General features: G+C 32.6%; 1 protein-coding gene across 4 annotated transcripts in view; it reads left to right on the plus strand.

Moving 5' to 3' along the window:
- The window catches only part of LOC140434722 (ketimine reductase mu-crystallin), a 369,483-nt gene extending 358,956 nt beyond the window's left edge, over nt 1-10,527 (plus strand). For all 4 annotated transcript variants that reach the window (XM_072523189.1, XM_072523192.1, XM_072523190.1 and 1 more), the window contains 2 exons: nt 10,129-10,335; nt 10,410-10,527. In XM_072523189.1, the coding sequence (XP_072379290.1) occupies nt 10,129-10,335; nt 10,410-10,483 (281 nt within the window). In that variant the 3' untranslated portion in view covers nt 10,484-10,527. The remainder of the gene's footprint in view (nt 1-10,128; nt 10,336-10,409) is intronic.
- Nucleotides 10,528-13,507: the final 2,980 nt, after the last annotated feature.

Below are 13,507 nucleotides of genomic sequence, written 5' to 3' on the forward strand. Positions count from 1 at the left end.
TCTACAATTAGATTTTAAAACAAATAGATTTGCGAAACTTTATGAAATGTTTGGCAATTTCCAAGAAAGTTATTATCATATGGTGCTGAATCAACCAATATTTAATCCTTATGACTTTAAAATGATTGCACCACTGGTACATATTGACTGCTCTCGACAAAAAGAAGTAATTCAATCAGGATCTGTGGTGTTACGTATAGAATTTGAGACAGATGAGCCAACAACCTCTAATATCTCCGCTTATTGTCTGATATTACACGAGAAAGAATTTACATATAATCCCTTAACTAAAATAGTAAAACAATTATAAAAAATATTGATATTATTAGATGGACAGGTTGGCTTTTTAATATATTTTTATAATGAGATAGGTATTAAGATTTAATTACATCTAATGAGAGACTTTTCCGTATGAGGTCAGAAGTACATTATGTATGAAGATGGGTGGCCGCTATAGCATTATATGTGAACCTCTCACATGCGCATGACTGAAATTGTTTTATAAATGCAAGTTAGATACCATACAAAGACAGACTTTAACATGTGCTTAATAATAGATGTACAAGGTTTTAACACCGAGAAAAATAAATTTATCGTGAAAGAGTTGGCGACTTATGATGGCGAAAAAATTAGTCATTATTTTCTCAAACCTCCATATCCATTGAGGTTGCCGAATCCAGAGTTTCATAAACAAGCTGTTTGGTTAATGAATAATCACCATGGTCTTAACTGGAATAACGGATTTACCCCGGTACATCAAGTTCATGATATTATTCGATACTTGACAAGTAATGTCGATATCGTTTATGTCAAAGGAAGAGAAAAGGCTCAATATATAAGAAAGTATAGTTTAGTACCAGTTATAGAGTTTGATGAACAACCAGCCTTGGAGATAATGGAGCCAAAATGTCCATACCATTTAAATAATAATAGTGTATGTGCTTTATCTAATGTATTTTACTTATACAATAATTTTATTATGCAATAAAATTTTTTTTTCTTACATAATGTTTTATTTAAGCAATAAAAATACCTTATTAAAAAATAATACTTTATTAATAATTACTACATTCAAACAATATAGTTGTTATCTAAATTTTCCAATGCAAACCTACATAAACGACAACTTAAACGACAACTGGATTGAGCAGGGGCGAATCCTTCTAGCTCTGTTCTCCATTCGGGGCGATTGAAGTGTATAAAACACGGAATTCTAATCTGTACTTTAAAATCCTGAACCACTTCGACGGGTAATTTATCCCAGGACCGAAGAATTTCATATGGTGACACATATTTTCTAATGTACGGTATGGTAAAGTTTTCCAACTCTGTTTTTGTAAACATGTACAACGGTTTTTGTGGGTGTTGATTCATTACAATTCTTTTCTGACAACATTCCATTATTGTTAAAACGGTTAATGTTTTTAAACACCAAGTCTATCCACTTTTGCTCCTCGACTTTAGAAACAAAAAATAGTCTATTTTCTTCTTCCGGTGAATAAACTCTTCCACTACGCAAGCACATCACTTATACTAAGTCGTGAAAAGTTTTTAAACATACAAAGTTTATTTTGATATTCACTTTTTAATTGGTTAATACTTTTCTGTAACTCTTTAACATTCCTTGATTTTTTGTAAAATAAAATATCGCGTTTTATTCTTTTTATATCTGTATAAAACTGCTCAACTCGTTCACGTAACCTTCTTGAGTGCATACTGTTTACAATAATGAGCTTTCAGTACTCTTATATTCTCTCTACTCTCATTGACACCGGATGCAGATGTGTTGAGATGCACTCCCCCCCATTCCTAACGGTATAGTAACACTAGACTGTTCCGCGTCAGGTCTAGTAAACTTTATTAGCTGAAAGTCCTCCACTCAAACTAAAAAACTTGTCTTATTTGTCTTATTTGTCGTAAAATGTCTGGAACTAGACTTATTCCAATAAACTTAATATTTAAAGGGTGGAAATTGGTGTTTGAATTTTGTAAATTTTGTAGTGAGACTAAACCTATGGGATTATCTCATCGAAGAGTAGGTTATCGTGATGGATTAATGGAATCCCCACCACATAAATGGGACTCCCCACTCCCTTTGTTAGATTTACTATAAATAGATGCTCAAAATCTGTATAGAGATTATTAAGATGATATTATTAGACTTTATTGTTTTACAAGCAATTGTAAGAAATCTGCTTTTAATCCAACAACCCATCAATGTCAGGGAAGTTTTTGTATGCTTTGAGAGTAATGGCACACTAAATGAAACATGGCCTCAGACATGGTCAAGAATGAAATCATATCCAGGAAACGATTTTTTACCAACTTTACAAGCTGAAATACCATTAAACAGCACTAAATATAAATTGCGTTTTAGACATATGAGTGGTAGAAGCAGTGACTCCAAATGGTTGGAACTTTATAATGAAAGACCTAAGAAGGACACAGTCATATCTCCAATATTTTATTATATAGCTTTATGTTCGACTTTTTCAATAATTACGGTATTAATAGAATTGTTTAAGGTTTTAAATAAAAAAATTTGTTTATATAGATGCGTTTTATTATTACAAATAAATATACAATTATTTTACACAATTTACAAGTATGAATCATATTGAAAAGAATCAACCTGAAAAAATTCTTCAAGGGGGATCTTTTCTAAATCGGCTAATTCCGGGGTGTGTAGCAGCTCATTCCCAAAAATAATAAGATCATCTATAGTACCATTATGTGATTTAATTAAAAAATGCCCCCACGCAAGAGTTTTTACGTCACCGTTTATTACATAGCGTTTGTCATCCTTCGAAGATAGTGCCACTTTATTTCTAAGTTCCGTATATATGGTATGTAAATTAGAAACAAATACATACATTTTTCTAAAGATTACACCATCTTTTTTTACTAATAGTACATAATCACTCATTTGCAACTGTGTTTTGGTTACGTGTTTTGAAATGCCTTTTGCTTTTTGTATTATTTTATTTGCTTCTATGCAATAAGCTTTAGCACCTGTACCATAAAAACTTTTAATGGGTGTAGATGCAAATTCATCTTTCATTTTTCCTAGTATTGAAGGTGTTTTCGGTATCCCGTGAATATTATCAGTTGGATAGTTGGAGGTGTCGAAATGTTCTATATTTCTTTTCATGTCCTTATAGAAATTAGAGGTATATATTTCCATAATCAGGGAGTCTGTGTCTGTGTATAACAAGTTTGCAGTTTCCCCATACTTCTTTTTTATATATCCATAATAAAAATCATATATCACTGTTTTTGATAAATCTAAAATTGTAAATCCAACATAGAGAGGCTTATCGTAAACTATTTTGGTTTTACCCAAATGAACCGCAACCAAATTTTCATTAAACACAGAACAAGACTTGAATTCTGGTTTCGAGATAAGTGTCCCAACGAATTTGTTTTTGTTTCCCAGCGAGTACAGAGGCGGATATCCTTCCTTTTTTCAACATTCTCCAAAGTTTCCCGAATATCGCATTATTCAGCAATTTAAAGAGATCCCGCTCAAACTCGTTTTTGGCTTTGTTTCTAAGTGATGTATTTAGGTCAATATATTTTTTTAGCCATGGTGATTGCGAAAACTCTAGTATACGATGAATCCTTTTTAGTACCAGACCATACTTAAGATACTGTTTAAGATTGCGATAATGGATAATGTATTTAGTTTTATTGTTGAGATTTGGTATAAGTTTAGGATATTTGCTTCCTGGTGGTACCATGCTTTCGGGGCAGAATGGCATATCGTCCGCATATATATCAACATATAGCCTTTATTCGCATCATCCTCCACCGAAAAACAGTTAAAATTTTCAGCATCTGTTACCCATTTAAAATTTCCATATGGAAGATATTGACACATGGCCGCACCATATAAATTTGCAGCATCTAGATATATGATGTAAGACTCGGGTTGTTGTGGATCATAATTGGGTAGATATCGATTATTTGCCACGGCTTCTCTTTTGCTACATTGTGCCACTCCTCCTCTTACTCCTTTCTTTAAAAAGTGTACCATGTCGACATCGGTAAGAAGCTCTAGTTCAATTTTGGTGTATCTTAACATAGCATCCCAACTTAATGCAGGAGCAGTTATGTAGTGACAAGGATCCAAATTGTATTCTTTGTGACATACTTTCCTAAAATTTTGAAAGACATCAGCCAATAATAAGACATCTGATATTAGGTACAACATAGCATAGTCACTCATAGATTTACAATCAAGTGTGTTCCATACATCAATTGCTCTCGCATAATCTTCATCAGAAATGTGTTTGTTAGTTAGATTATTGTAGAAATTTTCTTTAGGTGGTAGTGTTTTTTCTTTAAGTCTGTCAAATCCATCCATATATGAATAAGGAAACACACCCTTGTGTCTCACAAGTTCAAAGTGTTTAGTATCTGGGAAATACTTTTTAATTTCTTTACACTGCTCCGAGTCTAAAGTTGTGCTCAGAATATCCAGAGATTTTGCCAAAAATCTAAATGAATCAACAAATCTCAGAGTTATGTATTTATGTGGACCCCTTTTCGACTCTTCTACGAGTATTTTTTTAGAAATTGTGATATATTTTTCTTTGGTCTGTGCAATTACTGACACTTGTTCACCAGTTGTTGAAAGCTCTTTAACAAAAAGATGACAATCATAATTACTCATATTGTGAAAAAACACAGGTATTGTATTTGAGAGTTTGTAATTTATATTACATGAATTATGAGCGGGTCCAAGATATTTTGAAGTTAAATGATGATGATCTCTTACCTTATGATTAAAAGGATTAAATGGCTTCCCACACAAGTAACACTCGGTAGCGCTTTCATGTTCTTTAATTTCTTCTTTTGTTAACGGTGACATTGGTTTAATATGTTTAAGGTGATTGTTATATAGTTCATGTACTAAATCATCCAATTTCTGGATAAACACCTTTGGGGCATCCTTTCCTTCATAATTTATTAGTCTTGAGAGTGAATCGTCATAGCTGCATTTAAGATAAAATGCAAATGAATATGCTTGGTGTTCAGCTGTTTTAACAAAATATGAATTTCCACTAAAAGGTTCGGTGCAGTCTATGGGCTTTAGCAAACTTTCAAAGTCCGCATATATAACAAATGGCACTGGTAACATTTTTTGAAAATTGATAAATTTCAGTATATTTTCTGGTCCTATTTCACCAAGCTTATTAATTTTAGGTTGTGTTGTGGGAAGTTTTGTGTAAATATGTGAACAGTCGCTCTTTTGGTGATTATTTAGGTTTTCTTCGCTAACAAAGAATTGTAGACATCCATCACATAAGTATCGTTTGCGATGGTTTTTTGTTTTTTGACTTCTTACAAGTCTCGACATGTCTAAAATCAGACAATAATGACTTTGTGTATCATTTGTGATAAGCAAAAGGTTCACATGAGTGGCATGGCGATTACTTGTAAAATACAGTGGCCCAACTATTTAATATTGCCGTTTATTAGTTACAAAATTAGATTCTAGCCCATAAACATTTACTGAAATATTATTAAGAGTCTCAAACTTTTTAATGTCTTTTAGTTTCATCGGAAAGTCAATACCTTCAAAATTCAACAAAGTATCGTATGGTGGATACGATTCTGGTTTGGTTGGGTTACCAGAGGCAGGAAAAACAGCTGCAATAACACTCCACGCAAAACACTTATTATCTTTGTTTTCTATATTTAAAATAGCGTGTTTTCTTGCTAAAGGTGTTGGGAGACGAATATACGTTGATGCAGAAATACTACTAAATTTGTTGATGTTAACATCTAAAAACATTATTTCCTGTAATACCCAATTTGAATCTTTCTCTTGAAATTCTGAGGCTTGTGTCATCAGTGCTTCCTTAAAATCAGCAAATGCTTCATCCAGTTCAGTGCTGATAGATATAATTTTATTGCGTGTGTTCATGGACTTGATATCTGATAGATTGGTGTCAGGTTTTAGATAAATAGCAAATATTTCAAAATTTACTTTAATCGTATTGTGCTGATGTAGATATTCACTCAAGATGCTTAAAAGTTTGGGTTTAACATCTTCTAAAAATCTATAATAATCCAGTTTCTTATCACTATTAAAACGATAAGATGCAATTCTGTTTTTAAACGCATGTGTCAATTTTGAAACAGTGCCATCTATTACTTCCAAATTAAGCGGTCTTAATCTTTTTTTGGGAATATAATAATCCCCATTATGGTCATTATGACCATTCACATTTCTGTATTTACATGTTTTCATATGTCGCGACAAGTTATCCGAGCGCGAAAACGATTTATTGCACATACTAACTACTGAGGAGCCCCCACCAATTTGCCTTAAATATGTTATGTGAATATTAACCCCTCCATGTTATTTTAGACGATGGTAATCGAATGCTATTTTTAGACCGGATATTGTCTAGACACACCAGATGCCCAGGTCGCTGACCTTCAGCTATTTTTAGATATTGGTCATTAACCTTGAGTTATTTTTAGACAGGATACTGTCTAGACACGCAAGATGGCTAGGTCACTGACCTTCAGCTATTTTTAGATATTGGTCATTACCCTTGAGTTATTTTTAGATCGGATATTGTCTAGACACACCAGATGCCCAGGTCGCTGACCTCCATTTATTTTAAGATATTGGTCATTAACCTTGAGTTATTTTTAGACCGGATATTGTCTAGACACACCAGATGGTCAGGTCACTGACCTTCAGCTATTTTTAGATATTGGTAATTAACCTTGAGTTATTTTTAGACCGGATATTGTCTAGACACACCAGATGGTCAGGTCACTGACTTTCAGCTATTTTTAGATATTGGTCATTAACCTTGAGTTATTTTTAAACCGGATATTGTCAAGCAGATGTACAGTTCATTAACCTCCTTATATTTTGCACACTGGATATCAAACCGGATGTTGTCTAGACTGCCAGGTGTCTCTCCTCCTCATTTTGGGGGTACAATATACATCTACTATCGATAATACTACAGATTTCTCTACTTTGTTAATTACCTTCCAAGAAAGGTATAATTTGCCAGTAGATAGATTGCTTAATAATGCAACAATAGAATTTATGCACCGTCCGCGTTGTCAACACAGTGATAACGAATTAAGAGTAAGTTCTCTATGGCAGAAACATCACCTGCGATAGTTATTTCCTCAAAAACAACGGTTGATGCACAAAAAGATGCAGAAATGGCTTTTCAGATGTGGCAAAATGTTTTAGACTTAACATTGACAATGGTTACAAATCCTACTCTAGATCCTCCTGATATTACCATAGCTATGGCTAGAAAAACTCAGTATTTTAGATCAAATTGTATGGGTAATGATAAGTGTCCGAGTAAAGTAGGGCATGGTATTTTAGGACATTCATATTTTCCTGATCCCACCGGTACATGTAAAGAAATCCATTTAGATATCGACCAGTCCTGGCATTTTGGAAATGATTCTAATATACCCGAAGGCCGTACCAGTTTTCTTACGGTATTGGCTCATGAAATTGGACATGCTCTCGGCATTGGTCATAGTGATACTCCAAATGCTATGATGTATAGTATAATGTCTATCAGAATAAGATTACGGTTCTACATGATGATGATATAAATGCAGTACAATTTCTATATGGGGCTAAAAATAAAATAAATATGCCACAATCCCAAGGCTTACAACACCAGCAACTACAAGACCTACAACGCGTAAGCAACCGATCGGACCAAGGCATACACCAACAACAGCTAGCTCAACAACGTCAAGACCTACAACTCGAAAGCAGCCGATCCTCAAAAATTTGTGTGACATTGTTCCCGATTTTATGTTTCTAGCCACTGCTCCAGAATTTTCAAATTACCGATTATATATTGCTCATGATAAGTTTATATGGAAACTAGACTTGAAAGAAATGATTATTCCATCTCAACCTGAACTTCTTGCTGATTATATTCCTACAGAATTACGTCAATACACTTTACAACACATTTTTCAAACAACAAATGGTGATTTGGTTACAGTTGTATCTCCAAACAAATATTTCTCAGCATCATTCCCTAGTATTCTATTGATAATTTTCCACTGAATATACCCAATAAGGCTCACATCAATGCTATTTTTCAATCAAATGCTGGACGTTCCTATACATTTTATAATAATATGTCATATATAGAATTTTCTAATGATTTTACTAGCAAGTTACAGAGAGGACAGATAAAAGACATATGTCCTGGAATACCTGAAGATATTTCTCTAGCACTTCGATGAATTAATGGCCATATTTACTTTTTCCGTCAAAATACTTACTATAAATTTAATGAATTTACAAGAAAAGTTGTTATGGCTGGAGAATTTAGCACGAATCTATTTGGAGTGCCCTGTCCAAACGAAAATATCTTACAACAATTAAAAACTCTAATATCTAAACTTGTATCTGTATATAATTAAATTTTACTAGTAAATAGATGTATTTTTGAATAATGAAATACTTTTTTTTGCTATACGTTGATTTTATCCACCCGGTATAATGTTTCGTTTTCGATAGTTTGGCGTGATTCATAAATAAAAGAATGCAACAAAGCAGATTTTATGTCGCATTAGAATTTTTTAAATTATTGTAACATAAAAAAGCAAGTTAGATATTGGACAAGGAAGATTCATTACATCAACCCAATATGATAAATGAATATAATCGACATATGAGAGCCGTCGATCTACTTGATAAGAAGTGGTGGCGGCTCCTTTTTATTCTAATGAAAGTTAAATATTTTGTCTTTTTTATTTTTAGGTAGATACATGTATAGGATTATAAAATATATAATTTGAAATCTTACTTTAAGGTAGGTAATTGCTAATTTTTCTTCTGGGCTTAGGCTATCACGCATTGATGTATCCTGTTTTCGTATGACATCTTCTATTTCACATAATAAAAAATTAAAAGAAGACACTGACATCCTGTAATATTAAAAAAACTTGTCAGGATATTCTTTTAATTTGTTGTGTAAAAGAAATAATTTTCCATCTGTCTGTCTAGTCACTAGAACAGGGTGAATCCACCATTTCCGTTGTTTTTTAACCCTACGTCGACAGCACAATGCCAATATTAAAGCAACTTTTTGTTGAAATAATAGATTATCCATACTATATTATTGTATTATCGGTGTCAATTTATTTTACTTATTTATTTATTTATTTTATCTGCTATATACACGGACATTATATAAACGGACAAGATACCACTGATTGTAGTTGCTTCATATTAACGCTCATGGAGCCACTACAAGACCAAAACGAGGCGATATGTGCGCTGTAAACTGTCGCTCATGGAGAAATGATTTTACTGCTTTACTGCCGCCGTAATTTTACTGCTACTACTAGCGACAATTTGTCGCTCGTGGAGCCATTATACGTTTAAAGCTATGAGACGACGGATCAAATCCCACATTTGGATTAAAATCGTCTTATAGATAGTGGATAATATGTAGTTAAAAATAAAGTTAAATATAAAAATAATTTGCATGATCGTAAACTGTAACGTCACCTACGTCACACGTTCTCTCTCGCACTCATTGATTTTCCTATCCCGCACAGAACCGGCATGTCTAATCTACGTTTATATGATTTTATTTATACGAATATATACCTATATTGTATTAATATTTTATACATTAGGAATTATATACATGGCGAGAGCCTCTAAAAAGAACGCCACAAGACTATAAGTCACAACAGCCATTTACACTGTAAAGTAGGTCCCGCTGCCATGGGATGCAAACGGCCTATATTTGCGTCGTTTACTTTTTCAATAAATACATAAATATTATCAGAATACAAAAATGACTTATCGATATTAATGTTTTGAGTTTTTCTTTGGAATGATACCTATCGCCGTCTGGACAGACTGGCGTTCGTCCTCTCTGCTACTGTTATTAATATCTTGCACTAAAATGTTATTAATATTTTAAAAATCGTCCACTTTGTCCCCCCCCTTCTCAAGCGGAATTGCCTTTTTTAATTTTTATTACACTTATCACTCACTTGTAAATAAATGACAAAAATCTGACTTATCGTAATCTTAGTAATTTACACAAAGGAGTCACAATATTAACGAAATCATCAATTTTGTTTTAGCTGTTGGCCTAGGAAGAACACATCACAGTGAGTTAGAAGAGAAATTATATTATCATGCTGACGTCTACATTGACCACTGGGAGGGTGTAAATAGTGAACTATCTGGATTGGCTAAACTGATTGAATTTAAAGGCGAAGTTGGAAAAGTTATTATGAATCAAATAACCACTGAAGATATAAATCGCATAACAGTGTTTCAAAGCTTAGGTAAACTTTTATTTCTGAATTATAATTTTTTTGTTTTATAGAGATATTTATAATTCAAAAGGTTGGTGTTTTAGGTATGGCCATCGAAGATTGCGCAATGAGTCGCTTAGTTTATGATTTATACATTAAAAAACAGAAAAGCTTTTGAAATAAGTCTTTGTATGATTTATGAATAAATGTTATGGGTACCTATTTGTATTAATTTTTTTGTAAACTTAGTGAGGCAAGTTTTTGCACCTACCTCAATATTCAATTTATATGAATTAAATCAAAACACTCAGATAAAACGTACAAATTCGTCAATTTAAAAATTAGAATATTATGTTAAATTAGACTAAGGTTAGAATATTATTTATAGTTTAGGATAATATTTTCGTTATTAGCCTATAGATATGTTCTTACCTACCCTACGAAATCACGTACTAAGGTAATTAGTGGTTATAATTATTGTTGTTGGAAAAAATGGGTGTAGCAACAAAAGTGACAACTTTAATAGGCGGATCACGGAAACATCTTCGATTTGAAGAAAAATTTTTAATTTCACTTAATATAAAAATTTATTTAAAATAGTTATACTATGGATTTTCTTACTTTTTTTTTGTTTAATTTAGATTTTTATTAGCTTCCATATATTTATAGACAATGCGAAAAGCTTGGGTTCGTTCGGAAAAATGTTCACATGAGATGTTTTTTGCATAATCACTTTCATGAAATAAGCAATAATACGGTTCAAGAGGTCACCCAGGCGAAAAGTTGTTCAAATTTTTAACAATTTTTTTTTGGTAAATTGTAACAATCAATTTTTTCGGACCTGATAATGTTTTTTTAATTTTTGGATCATTCTAAATAAAATAGGTCTTGTGTAGTGTTTATGTAAACTTGATAATTTTCGAGTTATAAATAATTTAAAACTGAGAAAAAGGCAATATTAAGATTTTCAAGGCTCAAAAACATGTAAAAAATATTATTTTTGAGTTCATCAAGGATCTAAATTCAAGTTCAAACCTTGTTCTATCATTTTTCGATAAGTATTTTGGGTCTATTTTATTATAAAACATTATATGTTTATGACAGGACGGGCGCTCGGGCTGCGGCGTGCGCTAAGGGAGAGAAACAAGATCTAGGGCACACATTTTTGCTGGTTTAAATCCACATTCTACATGACCGCACATGCCATACGCGCTTCATTATCGATTAAAAAAATAGTTTAACAGTTCTTTATGCACCAAATGCATAAATACACACAAAATATATGTATCTTTACACACAAAATAGGTATATATTTTTTGTAGGTGCACTAAAATAAAAAGTAAAATGGTTTTATTTTTATATTATGTCAAGTGAAAAATAAAACCTTGTATGTACATCCATCTCTCGGACCAGAAGCCCTCTGGCTAGATTATGTTACGCTTTGGGCGTAATAGCACCCTTAATGCATAAATAACTATCAAATAATTGTTTTTTAATTTAATATAAAGCGCATATGGCAGGGCGGGCGCTTATTTGTACAATAAAAATTTAAACCGGCAAAAATGGGTGCCCTAGATCTTGTTTCTCTCTTTCTTGTATACGGCATAGCCCCAGCATCCATCCTGTCATATGCGTTTTATTAACGATTAAAAAGAATGTTTTATAATAATATGGGGTCAAAATACTTATCGGAAAATCATAGAACAAGGTTTTAGCTTAAATTTAGGTTCTTGGTGAATTTAAAAATAATTTTTTTACTTGTATTTTCGTTATGTTACTAAATTATTTATAACCCGAAAATCATCAAGATTACAGAAAAACAGTAAGAGATTTATTTTATTTAGATGGATCTAAAAAATTAAAAAAAAATTCCGGGCCGAAAAAGTTTATTGTTACAATTTGTTAAAAAAAATGTTTTGAACAACTTTTCGCCTGGGCAACCTATTGAACCGTATTTTGGGGTATCCCATGAAAGTGATTATGTAACAAAAATCTCATTGAAATATTATTCTGAACCAATCCGAGCTTTTCGCCTTGTCTATTAAAATAACCATTAAATATTACTTTAGCGGTTTTAACATCACTATCTAGTATTTTATCTACTAGAATTGAGATTTGATAATTACATATACAACTACAATATTTCAATAGGGTGTTTACTTGAATCAAAGAAACTTATGTATTAAGTTTAACGGTTCTAGCAGTTGTTCAAGAAAAGTCAAGAATTTGATCAGAAGAAAAATATCCTTTCTTCCAAATTCAATAGTTTTCTTCGTTGAACCAACTGGATCTTAGGTACCTACCCAGTTTTAAGATTCTTCAAGAAACAGAATTTTGAACAATTTTGAACAGAAGGTTTAAGAATTAGGGAAAAAGAAGATTACATTATACTTCAATTTTTTAAAGTTTCTTTAATCTTTACACAAAAATCTTGCAAGTAAACCCTGCGACATGTTTGTAGTTTATTATAATAGGTATATAGAAAAGAAGACGAAAGTCAAGGAACACATGGAATGTCAATTGTGAATGTAGAAAGGTTTATTATTATTTCTCTGTTAGTTAAAAATACAAGTTGTATAAAGCTATAAAACTATATTTAATCATTCCAGATTTAGCCTTACGGCTCACTCCCTCTAAGGGGAAAATTCAATCATCCCAGATACCTACAGTATCAAAAGGATTGAGCTCTGGTGGGACTCGTTCCGTGTCGAGGTGACTTGGTATGTTGAGTATATCCCAAAAATTTTCGTACACATCTGGACGTAGCGAGGAGTACGGCTTTCTGCATGACCTTATAGTGATGTTCATTAAGACCCAGCTGTTTTATGTTCTCTAGAAGGTTTTTGGGAATATTATTAATATTATCCCAGACTTAGCCATACGGCTCACACTCCCTCTAAGGGGAAAATTCACTCATCCTAGATACCTACGGTATCAAAAGGATTGAGCTCTGGTGGGACTCTTTCCATGTTATCTAGTCCTAGGTGACTTGGTACGTCGGTGTATATCCCAAAAATTTTCGCACGCATCTGGACGTCGAAAGTAGTACAGCTTTCTGCATGATCTTATATAGATGTTCATTTAGACCCAGCTTTTTATGTTTTCTAGGAGGTTCTTCGGAATGACTCCAGTGGGAGAAAGAATAATAGGTATCGTCTGGGTACTTTCCATTCTACATTGTCTCCTTATTTGTATTTCCAGA

Source organism: Diabrotica undecimpunctata, chromosome 2, assembly GCF_040954645.1.
Source record: "Diabrotica undecimpunctata isolate CICGRU chromosome 2, icDiaUnde3, whole genome shotgun sequence".
NCBI classification, from domain to species: Eukaryota; Metazoa; Arthropoda; class Insecta; order Coleoptera; family Chrysomelidae; genus Diabrotica; species Diabrotica undecimpunctata.